Source organism: Equus caballus, chromosome 4, assembly GCF_041296265.1.
Source record: "Equus caballus isolate H_3958 breed thoroughbred chromosome 4, TB-T2T, whole genome shotgun sequence".
NCBI lineage: Eukaryota > Metazoa > Chordata > Mammalia > Perissodactyla > Equidae > Equus > Equus caballus.
Window position 1 is genome coordinate 88,016,333 of NC_091687.1, and position 22,723 is coordinate 88,039,055.

General features: G+C 38.8%; 1 protein-coding gene across 16 annotated transcripts in view; it reads right to left on the reverse strand.

Annotated features, from left to right (window-relative positions):
- Positions 1 to 22,723, reverse strand: part of TNPO3 (transportin 3) — an 88,499-nt gene that overhangs the window by 26,988 nt on the left and 38,788 nt on the right. For all 16 annotated transcript variants that reach the window (XM_023639653.2, XM_023639656.2, XM_070265809.1 and 13 more), the window contains 7 exons: positions 17,303 to 17,446; positions 10,887 to 11,062; positions 10,224 to 10,362; positions 8,762 to 8,908; positions 5,591 to 5,698; positions 3,790 to 3,881; positions 1,697 to 1,836 (listed from right to left, as the gene is read on the reverse strand). In XM_023639653.2, coding sequence (XP_023495421.1) covers positions 1,697 to 1,836; positions 3,790 to 3,881; positions 5,591 to 5,698; positions 8,762 to 8,908; positions 10,224 to 10,362; positions 10,887 to 11,062; positions 17,303 to 17,446 — 946 coding nt within the window. The remainder of the gene's footprint in view (positions 1 to 1,696; positions 1,837 to 3,789; positions 3,882 to 5,590; positions 5,699 to 8,761; positions 8,909 to 10,223; positions 10,363 to 10,886; positions 11,063 to 17,302; positions 17,447 to 22,723) is intronic.

Sequence of the window (22,723 nt, forward strand, 5' to 3'; positions counted from 1 at the left end):
CCGGGCCGGCCCCAAAGGTGAAATTCTATAGAGCAAATTTAACTTATCTTTTACCTTGCTTTATAAAACTGAGAATGTTTTTCTACGAAAAAAGTCTTCAGAAAAATCATACATGGTTAAAGAGCACTTTATGAGTACTTCCGAGCAACCTCACACCAAACCATAAAGGAAAGAATAATGTCTTAAAGCCCTTTTAAAAGTTATCTCCATTTCTAGTCTAATGACTAATACAATGCACCAACCCAGCACGAGCCCCCCTGCCCCACTCCACAAAAAAAGCATTTAGCCTAGGAATCAGAAGAACAAGAATCCAGAACCTAGTCTCAGCAACTCTACTACTGTAGACTTCAGTGATTCTGAAACTGAGTACTGGGGGTTTTGACTATTCTAGATTAAGTATGAACATGTAGCAATTTGTCTTACTGCTGAGGCACAAATTTGAATGAGATACTCCAAGGTGGTACTGAATGATAGGTTTTAAACAAATAAACAAACACACTTTGTTTCTTTGTAAAAAAAAAAAAAAAAAAAAAAAATCGTTCAGAAAAGCCAAATGTTGAGATGGATAATAGATGTGAAGAAATCTAAGAGTTAGAAAACAGGTATTTTGGAAAAAATTTTAAATGGGTATGATGAACTTGAAAAGTGGCTCAGCTATGATGTGAGTATGTCTATCATGTGCACTGTACACAGAAATAAGAAAAAGGGAACACATCACTTTTTAAGCAAGAGTTTCAATCAATAAAAAAGATGCGTAAATTAAAAAATTAAAATCAAGTTGAAAGATGGTAATAAAGATAAACACAGGAAACATATCAAACTTGAAACAATACTTTTCACAAGTTTGGGGATTCTCAAAATTCTCAGAATATATCATTCTTGAATATCAGGGGGGCTTAATATATATTACCCTGGACAAATTATTTAGTCTCTTTGGATTTCCTTTTCCTTCTCTGCAAAATGAGGGGGTTAGGGGCCGGCCTGGTGGCATAGTGGTTAAGTTCACACGCTCCACTTCAGCAGCCTGGGGTTGGAACAAGCACCACTCGTCAAGCCACACTGCAGTGGCATCCCACATAAAATAGAGAAAGACTGGCACAGATGTTGGCTCAGTGACAATCTTTCTCAAGCAAAAAAAAAAAGAGGGGGTTAGAAGAAACTATTCATAACTTTACTTTCAATTCTAAAGTTACTTTATATGATCTTTAGTTATTTTTTCAAATCAATAACGGCAGCCAGAGGTTCTATAACTCAACACTCTTCATTTTAATTTGTACTTCGTTTCAAATGATAATTCTTAGTTTTTAAATGCAGCACGTATTTAACACTGAAAAACCCTCTCCTTTGCTTTAGCCTATCAGTAGCTTCCAGGTTAGAACTACAGGAGAGTCCGATTAGCTCAGGCATATGCCAAACACTATCAAAGACAGAAATGTTCATGCTGAAGCACAGTACTGGTAGCAAACTGCTTCCCTTTCCAGATATGTAATCTTTCAAAGGTCCTTTCTCCAAAGTCTGATCACATTATAAATGCTCTATCAACTAAGCAATAACTCATAATATAGTATTTACTCAGTGTCTAGAAACATCCTACCTATCAATAAAAGAGAAAGCAGGAAAATAAGCAAAAGCAAGAAAGAGAAAGAAGAAAATCAGAAAAATCAGAAGCAGCAGCAGAGGGAGAGTTCACACATACCAAGGAACTGAGGATTTCGATCAACCACCTCGCTCATCTCTCCAACCAATTCAATACTGGTGTATCGCACAGCTGTATGCACAGTCTCTGGGAGACGGACAACTCCTTCTAGGACTTCCACAAGTGTTGGATTGTTCTCCCTGAGTACAGAAGGCAAGCACTCACAGTTACAGATTTCAGAGGTTAGGTTCTGGCCAAATAACAGGCTGCAATGACAGAAATCATTGCTAAGGGGGCTTCTTTCTAAATAAATAACCATTTGGATAAAAGTGCTTAACACCTGGGTGAAAGTTCTTTAAATCCTCAAAAAAGGGGAAAAGACAGAAATGAAAGATATTGTTTTCAGAAACATACTGCTCCTTAATCTTTTGAACACCAGTGAAGTGTCTAAAGACACATCCTGCTATCAAAATAAGGCTCTTCAAATTGGAGAGGCAGGCATTTACTTTGGATGAATGTCTTCTTTTAAAGACTCTTATCTTATTTATTCCTATATCTGCAGCACCTAGAACAGTGCCTGGCACATAGTGGGCACTCAATAAATATTGCCAAATGGTCAAATGAATGAATAATTCTCATTGATTACTTTCTATCAGTTGTTATTCTCCAAAAGATTTCTTATAGCTGGATACTGGAAACTCTAAGGACAGGTGAGAATGGGTGGGCCAGCTGACTAAATAAAGGAACAAGAACACAAGCTGCAGAACAGGTAACGGTGCTCTGACTTGGAACCAAAATTAAAGGGAAAATTAAAGTTAACCAAATACTTTCCACAGCTCCATGAATTTATTTTTTCCCTTTCTTTCTCTTTTTTCACTCCCCAAGAATACTAGCTGAAGTTCTTTAAGCAGAGTGGAGGACGTCCCCAAAATAGCAGAACACAATCCAGAAATGAAAGATGTTTAAAAGTAAATAATATCCTGGATTAGAGCAAGAGTGCTCCCTGCTGATAAACGAGTCTATGAAGCCCTTTATATACACTAAAAAATGTAATCATGCAGTTGGCTTGAAATGTAGATAAACAAAAAAACAAAACAAAATCTTCTCTTATCTATGCCTTATGATTCCTAGGGGCCCTAAGCTAATCACTGAGACTCTCTACCCATCCTTTTTCACACCAGCACTTATCGGTTACAATATTAGTGATTTTAATAATCTTCAGACTGTCACTGAATGTTCCAAAACATACCAAAACGGGTTTAAGAGCAAACAGTATGGTGTATAATTCAGAACCAGAACTTCTTAATAAAGAAAAACAAACCTACTCTATTTCCTTGAATATTTACTTGATTAGAAACAAGAAAAGATTTCAATGACTAGGCCCTGAAAGGCAGCTAAGAAAGAAGCTCTGTACTTATATAAATACATGCCTTAACAATCTCTCCAATCAAGGCCTGGATAGAGAGCTCAACTGCAAGTATCCAATCATGATACAAGAAAACGTGATAGATATTAACATCAATTCATAAACTTACAGCACAAAGTAAATTCTGTTTTTAGGGATTCACGTCAAAATAATAAATAGAATTTCTCTAAGCAATTGCAAACCAAATTCTAGTAATTAAACAATTTCCAATGGCAATAACAAAAATAAAAACTGCCCTTTAGATTTTGCTGCTCTTTTAAGTGGAACAGTGCCCATGCCTTGTTCCTCTGAAACTCACAAATGATTCTATGAGACAGAAAAAAAAAACAATATAATTAAATATTTGTAAGGACAACTTACCCGAGATCACAAAAGCAGGTGAGAGCCAAATTAGTGCCTAATCACCTGCTTTTAATCAAGTGCCAACAATTTACCAGTCTAACAATTTTTTGATTATACCAACTTTCACAAAGGAGCCTCGTTTGGAAAAATAAATCAGCATTCTTTTCCTAGCATCAAGAACAAAATAATTTTAACTCTAGGAAACACGGTTAAAACATACATATCAGCAATGCATGCCACTCTGGACTAGACTCTAGAAGTCAGAAGACTAGAGAGTATTATAGAAGTTCTGTGAGTTTCCAACATACACCATATGAGAAAAATTGTGTAATTTTCCTTCCTTTGATATTTAGAGTTCCCAGCAAAAGACTTATTAGACACTCACGGATCAACACTCTTTGCTATAGCAGCCATGATAAAGAGAACCGCTTCTGTCACCTCCCAGGGTGGGTTGCCTTCTTTCAGAGTAGAATATAACTAGAGAAGAAGAGGTGGATTATGGATCCATTAAAAGAAAAACAGAATAGAATTCCAAAACAAACAAAAAATCCTGTTAGTTAAAATAAATCCAGCTCCTTGTTTCGAAATCTAGTTAACTATCTCTCAGAGCCAAGGGAGAATATTATTTTCGTTTTTCACATCTTCACTAACTATAACTACTAATTTAATTTTTGAAATAAACCCATTTAGGTCCCCAAGAGTATATTATGATTACTGTCTGCCCCCACAAAATGAGTATTATGGAAAAAACAAAACATATTACATGAGTGTCTTTTCCTGGTCCTGATAATAGCTGATAAATATATAAACGCACTTAAAATTGAAATACAACATAAATCCTCTATATATGCATTAGCTTTACATTTCTATCGTTTGAACTACTTGTCTGCATCAACACTAGTAGTAGAGACTACATTCCTAAAAAGTAGCTGTTTAGAAGAACCTATCATAATACCATGTGCAAGGCAAGGAAAAAAATAGGAGACCAAGCAGAATACTCAGAGAAGTCCAGAAATTCCCCAGGGTATAACTATCTGTGCTATGACCAGGTGTTAGTCCAAGTAAGATTTCTGTAATCAAAAAACAGATGCTGCCAGGTAAGACAAAATTAAACAATTCTGTTTGTTGCAGGACTTCACAGAGCCTTTAACATACTACTTAAGTCATTTCCCAATTTTACTTGATGACAGAACTTTCATTTTTGCCAAAGAACATCTCATGGGACTGGTGTTCCACAGAGCACATTTTAGACAAAACTGATAATTTATGTAAATTTGTGAACTGAGGTCTGGAGAAGAACAAGTAACTTGCTCAAAGCCACAGAGCCAGTGAGAGAAGAGTTGAAATCTGAGCACGGGTCATCTGCCTGTGACCTGAGGATCTTCCTGACTGAATGTGCTTTCGAAGAATCCCCAACCCTTTGTAATTAAGTCAATAAACACACTTTGCTTAATATAAAGAAAAAGGGTTAGAATTTTATTAATACTTTCTAGATCAGATTATGCCCCAAAATACACAAAATGACTGGGTTACCAAAAAAAAAAAGGTTAGTTTAGTATTGCTGACAAAGCATCAAAACTGGTATTTCAGATCTCAGAGCATGATCCAGCAAAACGAAAACCACCTGTAATTATGCTAATGTTAAGCGATGTGGAATGGTGATGATTGCAACCTTATGAGGTAAAATGTTACTGACTGTCAGGAAAACCACAGGACTGAATCTTCTACTCTAGTATAGTCACCTCTGGGATGAAACTGCACAGGAATCTAACCATCAGTGTGGACAAGGAAATGCCAAATAACTAAGAGTTGCCAGGAGTTGGAACATAATTATTAAAGAAGAAAAACTTGCCTATTTTTCCTGGCTAGGTCCAAATTCCCTACAAGTATCTTGGGGGCTTTAAGGTTTATCTACGATCTTTCACTCCAACTGGACAAGCAGAACAGCTCTCATTAGTAAGAGTATTAGAGTAAACCATAACTGAACCATCCACAGACTGCAATGGGCTTGTAAGATACTACATAAACATAGCTACTATATGCCAGGCAGTGTGCTAGGCACCTGAATATCTAGTGTCCCACTTAGCCATTGAGACTGAAGAAAAAGATGGAACATTTATAGAAGACACAGAAGTGAACACAATTAAATGATCCATAAACTGTGAAGAATCGCCAAATGGGCTTACCTGAGCAAAACACTCCATAGACCCAATCAAGAAAATCAAGTCTTTCACCAGGTCTGATACCCTCATCCGAAACTCCCCAAAGTCATCAGTCTCCTCAGGAACCCCCTCCTGAAATTTCAAATCAGACAACAGTTGTCTTAAACTCACTAAGGATTTCACTGACCTTATAAAATCAAGAACAAAGAAGAAAAAGTCATTAAGCAGTCCAGTCCCAACGAATAACAGATAAATTGTCTAAATCACAAGGATATTTTATTTTACTATGGTCTCCCAAACTTTCAGGTATGTCAAGTGTCAATATAATCTATCCTCCACCTTTACTATGAGAAATAAATAATTCTTCTTCTTTTTTTGCATTTCCAAGCAACACCTTGCTCTATTGTTAGAAAAATTTGGAGTGGTGGGAGTGGGAAGTGACCTGGAAGAGGTGGTAATTTAAGAGTTTACAAGTCTCTCTAGATAAGGTCTAGCTTTTTAGCACTGAATAAGCCTCTGAAGCTTTATGGTTCAAGATCTACCCAAATCAATCATTATCACAATAACTAGATGTAGAACAGAACTTCAGACTTTAAAAAGAATTTTATATAGGTAGACAGATACATAATAAAATAGGTACAGTAGAATATTAATGATAGAATTTAGGGAGTAGGTATATAAATATTCACTATAAAATTATTTCACCTTTGCTGTATATTTGAAATTTTTCATTAAAAAATAGAGAGATTGGGGCCGGCCCGGTGGCACAGCGGTTAAGTGCGCACGTTCTGCTTCGGTGGCCCAGGGCTCGCTAGTTCAGATCTGGGGTGCCTTTATGGCACTGCTTGGCAAGCCATGCTGTGGTAAGCGTCCCACATATAAAGTAGAGGAAGACGGACACGGATGTTAGCCCAGGGCCAGTCTTCCTCAGCAAAAAGAGGAGGATTGGCAGCATATGTTAGCTCAGGGCCAATCTTCCTCAACAACAACAAAAAAAATAGAGAGATCATTTATATTTCATGCTTCTTATATTTTTCTTATTCCAAAACACTCCTATGAGAAAACAAAGGCTGACCAATTGTGAGATGGTTAAGGGCATGTATAAGAATCTTGGACCAAGAATATCTGGAAAAAGCCCTTAGTACTATTCAGAGTTGATTTAGTTCATTCTCCTTGCTTCAAGATGAAGAAATTAAAGTCAAGGAATAAGGAGGAAATGATGGGTGTCCCATATGAGACAATGAGTTATAAAGCACTATACAAATTACAAAGCACTCTACACCTACAAGCGTAAGGAATTACCTGCAAGGGACATGGTGCCATGCAACTAGCAAAGGGAAGAAGGGGATCAAGCAAGCAGAGCCATTTAAACCAGAGCGGCCCTGCTTTTATTTACATATCAGGCTTTCAAGTAAGATGTAGCTGTAGATAGGATTCCTCATTGAAAAAAAAAAAACGTATTGGAAACCACTAGACTAGATCATCACTAAGGTTCTGTGGAAAGACAAAATACCATGACTCAAACAACAATACTGACATTAAAATGAAGAGAACAGACAGTTTTCATGTCAGATTTAACTGTAAGCAATGGGAAAAAACTCACTTCCAGGTTCTACGTTAAAGGACAAGGATTTAACCCACCAACCAACCAAAAGGATGAAATAAATGCTATAAAATTTGAAGAGACTAAACAACGGAGATTAAAGAGTTTTCCAATGGACTATTTTATAATATTTCTAGTATACTTTCTTCTAAGCAAACAGATTATTTCTATATTTTCTTTTAAATTATAATATCAGTACAAATAATATAAAGAAAAATGTGCATGTATGTGGGAGGGGAGGGGGGGATCATATTAGTCTCCAAATCCTCACACAAATATTTTACTCTTGTGTTAGTTTTAATCCAACCACATATTTTACACTATTAAAAATACAGGGTAGGGGCCGGCTCATGGCCAAGTGATTGGGTTTGCACACTCTGCTTCAGCGGCCCAGGGTTCACGGGTTTGGATTCTGGGCATAGACCTACGCAGTGCTCATCAAGCCATGCTGAGGCAGCATCCCACATAGATGAACTAGAGTGACATACAAATAGGATATACAACTACATACTGGGGCTTTGGGGGTGGAGGGGAGGAATATTGGCAACAGATGTTAGCACAGGGCCAATCTTCCTCATCAAAAAAAAAATGAAAGAAAGAAAGAAAGAAAAAAAGTTACAGGGCATATTGGGGCCAGCCCTGTGGCTGTGTGGTTAAATTCCACATGCTCCACTTTGGCAGCCCATGGTTTGCAGGTTCAGATCCTAGGTACGGACCTATTCGAATCATCAGCCATGCTGTGGAGGGATCCCACATACAAAGTAGGAGAAGGCTGGCACAGATTAACATCAGGGCAGATCTTCCTCAAGCAAAAAAAAAAAAAGGGCGAGGATTGGCAACGGAGGTAATGGATGTTAGCTCAGGGCAAATCCTCCTCACACAAGTATACAAAACTTAGCGATTAAGTTTGGCATGCTCCACTTCGGTGGCCCAGGTTCGGTTCCCAGGCACGGAACCATACCACTCCTCTGTCAGTAGCCAAGCTTGGTGGCGGCTCACATAGAAGAACCAGAAAAACACACAACTATACGCAACTATGTACTGAGGAGGGGTCAGGGGTGAGGGGAAAGAAAAAAGGAGGAAGACTGGCAACAGATGTTAGCTTAGGGGGAATCTTCAGCTGTCCAAAAAAAAAAATAGAGGGTATAAAATTTTACATTCTGACGTTTTTCATTTAGCATACCAACCATCACTATTTCAATAGTTACTTTTAAGTGCCGCACAATGATCCATTAAGTTGCTACATCACAATTCATGTAACTCTTCTTCTATTGCTGTACACGGATTTACCATTTTTTACTTTTATAGATAATGCTTGGTACATAAAATAGCTATTTTTTTCTTCTGCAGAATTATTTGAGGTAAATTCCCAGGAGAAGAATAACTGGCTCGGCAGGACTGACTTCTTTCTATACAGGCCTCATACTCTTCAGTATTATTGGTATTGACTTCTTCAGTTAAGCTATAGAGTAACAAAAAACCTACAGATTCCATTAGTTTTATTCTCTGTCTTTTTGAGTTCCCTTTCAAATTAGCATTGAAAAGACGAGGAAATTAAGATTTGAAGAAGTAGAGACGGGAACTTAACTTACATGGTCTGGTTCCAGCTGGCAGTGTCGAGCCAAGGCGTGAAGCAGCCTTTGAATGTAGGCTTTGAAGATGCCATGAATAACTTCATCATTAGTTTTGTATAGATGCTCTCCTAGTCGGTACCAAAAGTTAAAGGAAATTTCTACTACCTGTTAAATTAAAAGAGAGAAAGAGAAAAGATGGTTTATTTGAATCAGAAAAGAAATGGAATAAGAAGACAGGTTTATTATTGCTAGGGCATATAGGAAAGAAGATAAACTTTTAAATACTAGGAGTAGAGCCAGTTAAGCAGCCACATTTTCTCTAGCAGATTTATTATTATCCTCCCAAATTACCTTCCCATATTAGGCCCAAAACTCCATTTAAAATGACCGGCTTTACCTTCCTGTTTAGCCCTGGGATACCTTCTCCAACAGTATATTAGATTCTGAATTCAGAAAAATAGATACAGACATGGAAGTCTCTTTTGAAGTGTTTTCTCCCCAAATTCTGAAATAATTTCATTTTATGTTTTAGATTAGAAAACCTCTTACCAGAAAAACCATCTACAAAAACCTGAACATACCAATCTCTTGCCACTTTTATTCACCTGCTCTCTTGAGTGGGACAGTCTGGGACTTTATCCATAGCTTATCTTACATATGGCACTGTTTACAGGAGTGATAATTATTATGTAGTGCTACACTTCCTCCCCAAAAAATTCTGAGTTTCATCCAAATCTAGATATCCTCATGAGATTATGTCAAACAAATAAATATTATCTTTTGTGTGATAACAGAAAAAGGGCTGAGAGTCACAGGACTACTGTGCCCCTCCCAAAGAGGGGCCCTACCATTCTTTTCCCATCAAGGATCCAAAATAGGACTATTTAAAACAATACGCAACTTGAGAGTTCTCTCTCACTTCTTCGACTATTAAGAGGAGGTAAAGCTTCTTGAATAAATGGAGAGACTGTTTTTCTAAATCTAGCAAACTTAAAAGAGGTAGGGTGTCATAGAGATTTTGGAATGAAGGACACTCTTTAAGTTCTTTCAATCTCTTTCTCATTCCCATCCATAATTCGGAGAACAATTTTGGACATTAAGACTTGTGGAGGTACAGTTAAGATTTGGTCTTTCCTTTTTCTTTCTTTCTTTCTTTTTTTTTTTTTAGCTATAAAGCTCTAAAGAATAACTGGAGCTAGAGAGGGGACTCAGTAGAAAGGTAATAGGCTTCCTTTCTAACTGGTTCCTTGAGATGCCAACACCAGTCAGTCCAGCTAACCAGGTAAGAAAACAGAACAGGATTCAAAGAAGTCCAAATATAATTAAAACAAAGAATCCAATATAGAAGAAAGCCCAATATCACATTAATTAAAAATAAGATTATAATTTCCCACAAATAAAAAGCTGGACAGGAGACAATATAGACAATATGCAACATAAAACTTTGAGAATAATTGCTTTACCACAGTATAAACACTACCTCATATTGAGGATGTCCTGCACAGATAAGAAGCAGTTCCAGAGTTCGTAGGTCTCCAAGACCTTGGCCTGGAGTACAAACAATTTTTTCAAGAAAAGTTTCACATAGTTCAGTGAAAATACGGCAGTAATTCAGAACTCTGTAGATGAAAGACGAATGAGAGCATCAAGTCAGAAATCTGGATATTATATGTACATACTCACAGACACAATTAATCAAATAGAAGGATCCTCAGCCTAAGAGACATATAGTGATTATCTGCTGTGCTGTACCACGATCTCCATAACAACCACCTTTTCTTACATCATATACTTTCATACATATAAGCAAACGACTCATAAGTCAGTTCCAATTCTCAATTACTAAAACATTTGAATAAAATTTCCATCAAACCACACTTGATACTTCAAAGTTCATCCCTATTTCTTAGAGCCTTACCCTTCATAAGTACAAAAAATTGCTACTTTCTATGATTACAACTTCTCCTTCTACATCCAATTCGCCACTCTCGGTTCAGATGAGAATAACAGAGCATCTTTAGGGTGCAGTGTATATATTTACAGTCACAAAGAATCACAAAGGATAAATAAATAATGAAAAGTGACTTAGAAGAACACCAGACTGCATGTGAACCCAGAACTACTGCCTTAAATAATTACTCACTTGTCTAAATCTTCACGTGCCACAGCCATATGATAGGCAGTCTCCAATGTTAGGACTCCTTGAAAAAGTTGCATGGCTAATGGCAAATTAGTCTCCACATTCTCAATGGCATAGAGAGCTGAGCACACACAGTCTGAAGCAGCTTCGTGTAGGTTGGATGAGGTCTTATCCTGTTGCTAGGAGATAACAGGAATAGGAAAACTTTAAGAAGTATGATTAGGCTGTAATACAAGTAACAGGAAAACAATTATAGCCTGTTTCCTAACATGTACTTTAAATGCCTAACAACCTAACAGTCATGGCCTTTGATGAGACAACATCCATCAACCTTCACAGTCCTATTTCTATTTCCCTATATGCCAAGCAAAACAGCCTTTCTTGTACCTCAATTACAGTCACATGACTCCTAAAATCCATTGTTTTTTTTCCATCAAGTCCTTCCAAATGCAATGCCATGTGTTTCCTGCCCTACTTTAATCTGTGGAAATCTTTTCCATCTTTTTTCTGACATTCAAGTACCATCTAAAATGAAAGGGTCCAACAAGTATCAAGGATCCATACATAACACATCACCATGATATTTCAGAATACCAAGGTTAAACAGAGATTCTTAAGGCTTCTGGGGAAAAGAGGAGAAGGTAACATAGAAAGGAGCAAAAATCAGACAGTTATCCCGCTTCTCATTAGGAACGATGCCTGCCAGTATACAAGACAGCAAGGTCTTGGAAATTCTGAAGAGAAGGAATATTAAACCTAAAAGTGGGGGCCGGTCCCATGGCTGAGTGGTTAATTTCATGTGCTCCACTTTGGTGGCCCCACTGTTTCACTGGTTCAGATCCTGGGCACGGACCTAGCATGGCTCATCAAGCCATGCGAAGGCAATGTCCTGCATAGCACAACCAGAAGGACCTACAACTAGAATATACAACTATGTACTAGGGCTTTGGGGAGAAGAAAAAAAAAGGAAGATTGCCAACAGATGTTAGCTCAGGTGCCAATCTTTAAAAAAAAGAAAAAACCTAAAACTCTATACTTAGTTAAATGATCAATCAAGAGTGAAAGTAAAATAAAAATATTTCTCAGGCACGCAAAAACTCAAAGTTTACTTCCCACATATCCTTCTGGGGAAGGTATTTGAGGAGGTTCAAAAAAGAGTTAATCCAATCCAGAAGCACAGTAAAGAGAAGTCCCAGGATGACAGCTGGGGAGCAGATCTAAAGAGCAATTGATACAAATTAGAGCACATCAGAAAGCTCAAAAAGGGATGCCTCCAGGGTTTCCATTTTGAAGAGTACAGTTGAGAATTTAGTGAAGGCAACTTAGTCTTCTGTGAATAATAAAAAACAAGGATATTTAGAATCTCCAGGGTCGGGGAGGGAGGAAGCTATATTAAGCAGGGTTGGGAGAGCACAGATACAAATTATTCATTAGGTTATTCTTAGACTGAGTGGTGGATTCAAAAATATTCATTGTATTACTATGTTTTAAAAGTTAAATAAATGCTCAAATTTATTCTTTTGTATATATCAAGTACTATATTTTTAAAAGAATTACAGGAAAAAAGTTATATAAGAAAGTTTTAGTCAAAATATAAAGCAAACTAAAATATGGCATGATTTTGAACTACTGAATGAATATAAGAACAAGAATACACTTGACTCTAGAAACACTACTCTAGAAACACTCTTCTTTTAAGTGGCAGAGGGGTCCTGACAGTGGATCAGTAGAGAAGATAACATAATCCTGGCACACTACTTAGCTTGTTCCTTATCACCATCTCTATTCCCAGAAGTCACTACTGTTTTAAGTTTAAAGTGTATTCTAGACTGTTCTCCATTTATATGTAAGCATATTTATAAATTTTTTAAACAAAAGTGGGATTTGAATTTATTTATACTGACTACTCTTCACACAATCTGGTGAGATGAGAATAAAAATTACCATTATTGAGGTAGGGCATCGAGAGACATGGAGACCCAGACAATGACTAGCAAAACAATTAACATCCCAACTTTCCTGAGTCTCAGCTTCTGATACAAGAATGACAGAAGAAATACACTGACAACAATGAAATGTCAAAAGTGTTTCCTTAGAGAATGTGCTTTCCTTTTCCTTCTTTAATTCACAGAGATATCAATCTAGTATCATGCTTCTATCTTCTAAAAAATAGTGTACCAGCACACAACTACTGTGCTTAAGATATTGCTATGTTTCTTGTTCTAAAAACTAGCCCCTTTATTCCAAGCACTCACTTACTCCTATCCACCAAAACAGAGGAATGTATTACCAGGCATTACTACTTTCAAAGTTTAAGGAAGAAATGAACAAGTACATAGAAGGACATTAACTCTTATTCTTTCAATCCCCAAAACCCAAAATCCATCCTAGACATACCCTGATGTTTAAGTAAACTATTTAAGGTACAAAGATAATATTCTGATCTATAATTGCCTCAAAGGCCCAATGACCATTATTAGAAACCACAACTTTATACCTTTTAAAACAAGGAAGAAGAAGGGATTGCTGCGAAGATGTCAGCGTATTCACCTCCTCCCACAGACACAACAAATTTACAACTACCCCAGGAACAATTACCACTCAGAGAGAACTGAAAACTGGATTAAAAAGAACCCCCAAAAGAAGGGACAGTGCTGACTGAGGTGGAAGAGGCAGAAATTCCTTTCTGGAGAGGAAAAACCCACACTCTAGCCGTGGTGCCTTATGGCTGGGAGCAATCTCAAGGTACGAAGCATTCCCTAGAGGAGTGGAAGATCTGAGCAGGAGAGCTTTGCTACAATAACCAGCTTCTGTACTCAGCACAACTGAGACAAGTGTCATAATATCTGGCTTTGCTGGCTCTTAACAACAACAGGGAATACCCCCAAAAAAGCTATTGAACATAACGGAAAGAAAAGCCTGCTCTTACAGGGCCCACAGGCAAATTCACTCATGTCAGAAAGCAACATAAAATCACCAGAAAAAAAGGTGTGCAGTCCTTTGGTGAAAAGAGACTCACTTGAAAGGCTCTGGGGGCATCTCAGGAAGAGGCGAGACCTCACCAGGCTGGGACTACCTCCCCAGGAACTGAAGACATTGGCGTCAGCCATTATTGTGACCTAGTACAGGCATGCTGACACAGACACTGGCAGATGCTATTGGAGTTCTTCCCCTAGCCTGTTTAGCACAAGGGTCTGCCCCACCCGCTAGAGCACTAGAGTTAACCCAGCTCAGCCAAGGCAGGGAGCCTGCCTTAGGGACCAGCCCCAACCAACAGCAAGCCCATGGGCAATTTGTGGGCCTGCATAGGCAGGATACCGCTGCAGCAGGGACAAGTGGGTCCACCTTTGCAGGGCAGGGTGTGCCCAAGGGGCAGGCCTGTGTTGGTGGAGTGTGCAGGGCCTCTGGAGCAGAGTGAGTGGATCTGCTTCAGTGGGTTGGGGTGTGTGCAGGGGGTAGGACTGCACTAACAGGGTGTGTGGGCCTGAAGGAAGTGGGGCTTGTCAGCTGCAGCAGACTTATGCTTCTCAAAATAGCAATACAGAGGATCAGCCCCACCTTCCAATGCCTGAAAGAACTGTGTGCTGCCATACCTGGGGCTGGCCCCACCCAGCTACACTACTGAGAGAGCTGACAACAGCCTTGCAGGCTGGAGGCCTATAGCAATTGTAAGCCCCTGAGCCTAGCAACCAGTCATGCTGGGGAACTAATCACTTAACAGAAAAACTGCAGAAGGAATGTGCTATTAGATCTTCCAGCCATCTGTGCTGGGGTTCCCCATGCCCAATAAAGTGACTGAAACGACCATCGTAGCTGTACACAGCTGAGCATTACAACTAGCTGGCCAGTGGGACAGCCTAGACTTTCCATGCACCTGCAGCAAGAGCAACCCTGCCACAACAGAAGGACACACATAGCCCACACAGGGGACACTCCTAGAACACTTGGAACTGGTGACAAGAGGGAAGCACACTGCTGGGCCTCAGAAGGCATCTCTCACATAAGGCCATGTCTCCAAAATTAGGAGACGTAGCTGATCTATCTAATACAGAGATATAGGCAGAGAGAAAGAGGCAAAATAAGGAGACAAAGGCATATCTTCCAAATAAGGGAATAGGACGAATCCTCAGAACAGGAACTAAACAAAACAGAGATAAACAATCTACCTGATAAAGAGTACAGACTAAGAGTCATGTGGATGCTCATTGATCTTGGGAGAAGAATGGATGAATTCAGTGAGAACTTCAACAAAGAACTGGAAAATATAAAAAAGAACCAATCAGAAATGAAGACTACAATAATGGAAATGAAAAATTCACCAGGGAGAGGGCCAACCCGGTGATGCAGCAGTTAAGTTCACACGTTCCGTTTCAGTGGCCCGGAGTTCGCCAGTTTGGATCCTGGGTACGGATCTATGTACTGCTTGGCAAGCCATGCTGTGACAGGCATCTCACATATAAAGCAGAGGAAGATGGGAATGGGTGTTAGCTCAGGGCCAGTCTTCCTTAGCAAAAAGAGGAGGATTAGCAGCAGATGTTAGCTCAGAGCTAATCTTCCTCAAAAAAAAGAAAGATATCAAGTACCAAATAGAAATTCTAGAAATAAAAAAAAATTATATATAAAAAAAATTCACTAGAGGGAATCAATAGCAGAGAAGACGATATAGAAGAATGTATCAGCAAGCTGGATGAAAGACTAGAGGAAATCACCCAAGCTGAACAGATAAAAGAAAGAAGAATTAAAAAGAATAAGGACAGTCTAAGGGACCTCCAGGACAATATCAAGCACACTAACATCGTTTTATAGGTGTCCCAGAAGGAGAAGAGAGAGACAAAGGGGCACAGAATCTATTTGAAGAAGTAATAGCTAAAAACTTTCCTAACCTAAGGAAGGAAACAGACTTCCACCTACAGGAAGCACAGAGAGCACCAAACAAGATAAACCCAAAGAGGCCTGCACCAAGACACATTATAATTAAAGTGTCAAGAATTAAAGATAAAGAGAGAATACTAAAAGCTCCAAGAGAAAGCCAACAAGTTACATACAAAGGAAATCCCATAAGGCTATCAGCTGACTTCTCAGCAGAAACCTTACAGGCTAGAAGGGAGTGGCATGACATATTTAAAGTGCTAAAAGGAAAAAACCTACAGCCAAGAATACTCTACCCATCAAGGCTATCATTCAGAATGCAAGGAGAGATAAAGAGTTTTCCAGAAAAGCAAAAACTAAAAGAGTTTATCACCAATAAACCAGCCTTACAAGAAATGCTACAGGGACTTAAAGTGGAAAAAGAGATCACAAGGGGATGGCCCTGTGGCCCAGTGGTTAAGGTCATGTGCTCTCCTTCGGCAGCCCAGGGTTTTGCTAGTTCAGATCCTAGGCAAGGCCATGCTGAGGCAGCGTCCCACATAGCACAACTAGAAGGACCTACGACTAGAATATACAACTATGTATGGGGGGAACAGGAGGGTGCTTTGAAGAAGAAGAAAGAAAGGTAAAAAAAGGATTGGCAACAGATGTTAGCTGAGGTGTTAATCTTTAAAAAAAAAAAAGAAAGAAAGAAAAGACCACAAATAAGAACAAGAAAATTACTGGAAAAAAACCAATAAAATCACTGATAAAAGCAAATACACAGTAAAGGTAGCAGATCAACCACCTACGAAGGTCAAAAGACAAAAGTACTAAAATAATCTATTTCCAGGCTAAGAGGGTAACAGATACACATGCACAAAAAAAAGGTTAAATGTGATATCAAAAACATAAAATGTGGGAGGAGGGTAGTAAAAGAGTAGAGCTTTTTAGCAAGAGGTCAAACTTAAAGAGACAATCACTTAACATAGACTGCTATCTACACAGGTTATTACATATGAACCTCATGGTAATCTCAAATCAGAAACCTATAATAAACACACAAAAAATTAAGAGAAAGGAACCCACACATAATACTAATGAGAGCCATCAAACCAAAGGGAAGAGAGCAAGAGAAGAAAAAAGGAACAGAGAAGAACTACTAAAACACCCAGAAAAAAAGTAAGAAAATGGCAATAACTACATACTTATCAAGACCTACTTTAAATATCAGTGGACTAAATGCTCCAATCAAGACAAGAAGTGGCTTATTGGATAAACAAGGAAAAAAGAGACCAATGGTTTTTTGTTACTTGGATTTTAATAGGTAAATCATTGATTTACATACAAGACTGTTTTCCTCTTAAACCTAACTAATACATTCTATTCTGGGTATTAAAACTAATGCCTTAATTTGGTACTTGGCAACAAGGAAGGGACACTGCTGTGTTCTTACTATACACCTTCCAATCACTGTGCAGAAATCTGAAAACACTACTATGTCCCAGAAGGATAGTTACTCTAAGTGACTATATGGCAGAAATACTTTGATAAACAAAACCATTACTTACCAAAACCTCAAAAAGGAGTGCTAGTAACTTATTATTAGCCATGAAGTTACTGTCCAAAACACCTAAGTTAAACCAACTTCCCAAACAGCGAAAGACCTTCATAAGCATTTTCTCATCCGTTCCTGCTTTTTCTACACAGGTCATCTGAAAAGAAAGAAAAAAAGTTAAAACAAATAATGCCAATCTTTATATTTAAACCATATTACAATCACCTTACAGGTGTAATCATGAGAAGGATGAGAATAATAACAGCTAACAGTTAAAAGTGCTTTGTAAGTGACAGACACTGTTCTCAACACTCTTAATTCATTTAGTCCCCACTAAAACTCCATAGGTAGGTACAGAGAGGTGACAGACTTGCCCAAAGATAGATATATTTCACAAATAACTAGGTTTCTTAGATCCCAGTTCCGCATTAATGTAAACTTACCAATAGAATTGTTCTTAAAGTAATTCTCATCTACACCCTTGATTTTATAGGACAGAAATAAGCTAGTCCTACTACTGTATATTGTCACATAAAAAGGCGATGTTTCAACTTCAGCATTAAAATACTCTAGAAAATAACGCCATTCCACAAAAAGTGACACTACCATAAATATGACAGTTTATAAAAGAGGTAAAACGAAAAGTCAGACTAAAACTCACCATTGCTTCCCTTTGCAAACTGTTTTTCTGATGTATATTTTTTCCAAAGTAAAGTGTAATGCAACTCTTTCTGGATAAAGAACGTTTAAAAATAACTTTTGCAGGCAACGGGTTAGAAACATAATTGCCATGGGGTTTGGAAGGCATGGGGGGTATGGAATCCATAATGATCTAAATGCTGACATTTGTACTTCCAGTAGCCATGCTTCCCCTATGTTTGCATACTTATTAATTAGTTTTAATTGCACTGAACTGAATTGAAGGAAGAAAAAAAGAAAGAAATCCAAGTAAGTTCATGGCAAACCACCCCCACCCTATACTTGAATCTTTGAAACTCTCAATGTTAACTCACCACACAATTGCTTGGCCTTTTTGCCTCCTGAATGACATTTCAATTTAATAAGGCATGATGTTTACAAATGGAAGGATTTGACTGTACATTCTAATTACTGAGTCAAACTCAATAACAGAATTTTGGAAAAACCTTACATCTAAAAGTAGTTTCTCTGAAGAGAACAAATTCTGTTAATTAAATCAAATACAACAATAAAGCTTCAAAACTAAGAGTTATCTTTAGTCCCTCTTTGAGAACCATATAATTTAAAACACTATCTCTTAAAGTAAGGCCTCAAAAGCTGAAAGATAAATGCCAGAAGACCTCACCAGTAAAAATACAGCAGAGGTAAATAAGAATTGCTCTTGGATTAACAAAATGGAGAAAAATATTAGAGGATAGGCTCAGTTCAGCTATAGAGCAAGATGAATAATACTAAAAACTTCAAAAAGTTCAATGCAATATTTAAGAATGGGTCCATTTGAATAGCCCACAAAAGTATCATACTGACAAGAAGATGAGATTGAATAGAAACATTAAAGAGAATGTAAGGGAAATAAATGAAAACGGTTTTAAGAGGCCTTTGGCATTGCTACTACAGCCAAATATCTATTTTTCTTGACAATTCTGGACTAATTTCGTTCTCTGGGTTCTATAACGTGACAAGCTACATGACAAGATTATAGACATTTCTAAGTACCAAAGGGATATATTTTTCAGATTTCATCACAAGTCAGACTGTCACTTGTCAATTATAATGAAGTGCTAAGTCAAGCAAGTGCCTTGGAAGCCCAAGTGGCTGCTACACCTGACCAATGTGGCAGTAATGATGACTGTAAGAACTGTAGTGTTGGCTGGATTCTTTTGAGTTCATTTGAGTGCTGTTACAAAAAGCAAATGACAAGCTCAGCTCCGTTAACTCTTAGCTCAAGTCACAGTGAGAACCAGAGAGCTTCCGTAACATCTCTAAAAGTAGCTCTTATTTTTTGTACCTACAGGGCTAGGGTGCTGAAACTTATATATAAAATTTAATTGTGTGGCTTGCTGAATTACAAGTAACAGTTGAATTTACAGTCTCAGTAAGTTTCTCATGTGAAAGTCAGGAAATTGAGTGGTAAAGAATGGGATTCTGAAACTTGGAATGGAGACATCAGGTTGGACCCTAATGAAACTGATAACCTTTTTTTTTTTTAAATGGAAGACATACACTTTATTTTCTTTTTTTTGTAAAGATTGGCACCTGAGCTAACAACTGTTGCCAATCTTTTTTTTTTTTTTCCTTGCTTTATCTCCCCAGATCCCCCCAGCACACAGTTGTATACCTTAGTTGCAGATCCTTCTAGTTGTGGCATGTGGGACGCTGCCTCAATGTGGCCTGATGAGCAGTGCCATGTCCATGCCCAGGATCTGAACCGGCGAAACCCTGGGCCGGCGCAGCAGAGCGCGTGAACTTAACTGCTCAGCCACGGGGCTGGCCTCGAAACTGATAATCTTGAACCCCTAAGCCACTCTTACCAGTGGAAGTAGCCTGCCTTCCAGTATCTGAGAAGACTAGCCTTCCTCAGCTTGAAAGCCTTGTAATAACCTCATCTGAGACAAAAGCCTTGAAAGGGGATGCTCACTCTCTTCAAGACCCCCCTTAACCATCTTCTGTGCCACCCATAACTAGGGTTAAATCTCAGCATGTTCCAGGGGCATGGGTACATACAGGAGGAAATACTTTATACACCAAGAGAATCACAAAACTTTGCCAATAGGTATCTGAAGAAACCTGGGAAACATATGTGAGAGCTGATTGACTCTAAGGGTGTCAGACCCAAGCAGGCTGAATATAACACTAAATTGAGCCAAACTCATTGATATGAATGTACTTCCTAGAGATTCTGGATTTAATGAGTATATGGAGTCTCTGGGAAGGGGGAATATCACTGGCAGGAATATCATGATGCAAATATCTAGGATTTTGGAGCAAATCTATGCTGTCTGCTGAAGGTCGCTAGTCTCCTTTTGAGAAGCAGCTTCTGGCTTGCTACTGGGCTTTGGTAGAGACTGAACATCTAACCATGGCACACCAGGTGATCACATGGCCTGGGTTTCCCATCACAAACTGAGTATTGCCTGAACTACCTAGCCATAAAGTTGGGCAAGCGTAGCAGCAACTTGTGATCAAATGGAAATGGTACATAAGAGACTGACTTCAGGAAGATCTGCAAGGTACAAGAAAGCTGCATGCACAGATGGCTCAGATTCCTCTGACACCAACTCTTCTTGCATTGATTCATCCCCCTCAATCCACGCCCATGGCCTCCTGGAGTATTCCTTATGACCAGATAACTGAAGAAGAAAACTCAAGCCTGGATTACAGATGGATGGGCGCAATATGCTGGTACCACCCGCAGGTAGACAGCTACAGCATTACAGGCCCACTCAGGGGCTGTAGTGAAGGACAGTGGTTTAAAGAAAATCCTCTTAGTGGGCAGAACTTCAAGCAGTATATTTGGTTGTCCGCTACATCTGGAGTGACAGATGACCAGAAATATGGATCTACACTTATTCATGGAAATTTGTCAACAGTTTGGATGAATGATTAGAGATTTGGAAAACTGGTGACAAGGAAGTCTGAGGGAGAGGTATATGAATGGGCACAGACTACGGAGATATTTCTGTCCTATGAGAATACTCACAAAAGGGCATCCACTATAGAGGAATTTCTCAATGACAGATGGAAAAAATGACAAACTCTAGGATGTCAGCCTCCTTCCCCAGCCACTCAGTGCTGGCTCAATGGGCTCATAGACAAAGTGGGCATAGTAGCAGGGATGGAGGCTACACATGAAATCAACATGGGTCTCCACTTACTGAGGCTTAAGTGGTTAACACTACTGATAAATGTCTACTCCGACAACAGCAGAGACCAAAAATGAGTCCCCAGTACAGCACATTCCCTTTGGGGACAAGGTTGGTTGATTACATCGGACTTCCATCATGGAGGAAGCAGAGATTTGTGTTTACAGGAATAGACTCATATTCTGGATATAGATTTGCCTTCCCTACTTGTAATGCTTCTGCCAGCACAATCATTCACGGACTAACAGAATCCCGTTATCTAACTACCATGACATCATATCTAATCAAGGAACTTAGAGTAAAGGAGGGACATTAATGGGCAACTTTGGTCTCTGTTGTTATGGAGATCTTGGTCCCCAGGGAAGGAATGCTTCTATCAGGAAACATAAAAGTGATTCCAGTGAATTGGAAGATAAGACCACCATTTAGACAACTGGGCTTCTTATGCCACTGAGCCAACAGGAAAAAAAGGGGTTAATCTACAGGCCGGGTAATTGATCCCATACCAGAAAAATTGTGTTGCTTCTATACAATGGAAGCAAGGAGTTCTTGGTCTGGAAACCAGGGAATTCTCTAGGGAGCCTCTTAGTACTTCCATGCACATTAGTAAAAGTTAAGGGAAAACTACAGAAGCAACAACCAAAGACAGGAGGATGATTTAGAGCTCAAGCCTCTGGTAAGACACTTTCCCTGAACAGCTTTCTTGGGCTTCCTGGAAAGCAGACTTCCAGCAAGTACAAGAAGAGAGATTTTCAGCACGTGTGAGAAGACAGATTTTCGGCAGCACGCAGCACCACACATGGCTATGGCCCCTCCAACAGGGTCTGGATCTCAGCCCTGGGAGAAGGATGAACTCTTCCTTCCTTCCTTGGAAACTCTATCAAAGCCTTGGGGTTAAGGACTGCTCCTTGTATCTGTTTTATTTCCATATTCTTTAGAGCATTCTTTACTCATTATTAGGCAATCCCTCATAACTGTAACCTCCTGTTATAGTTAATCATTCTTCATATTAAACGTTCCCACAAATTACTAGGTGGTTTGTCTCTCCTGATTGGACCCAGACTAATACTAAAAGGAACCAAGAATTCTAGATCTGGGGCAAGAAGGTAATAAGATGAGTGTTAGTCATCTTTTTGTGTTAGGAAGCAAAGAAGTGCTCCAGTGGCCAAAGTTATAACATTTTAAGCATCAAAAGAATGATTTTAGTGGAGAGCCTAAATCAGTGAAAATCCATGCATCCATAATACTCCATAAACAGAAAGCCAGAACCCCAGCAACATTTGAGGCAGCTTTAAAACAAATCCTTATTGTGAAAACAGGAAATTAAAAAAGAATTAAGAGGGGCTGGCCCCGTGGCCGAGTGGTTAAGTTCACGCGCTCCGCTGCAGGCGGCCCAGTGTTTCGTTGGTTTGAATCCTGGGCGTGGAGATGGCACTGCTCATTAAACCACGCTGAGGCAGCGTCCCACATGCCACAACTAGAAGGACCCACAACGAAGAATATACAACTATGTACCGGGAGGCTTTGGGGAGAAAAAGGAAAAAAAAATAAAATCTTTAAAAAAAAAAAAAAAAGAATTAAGATTTATCCTG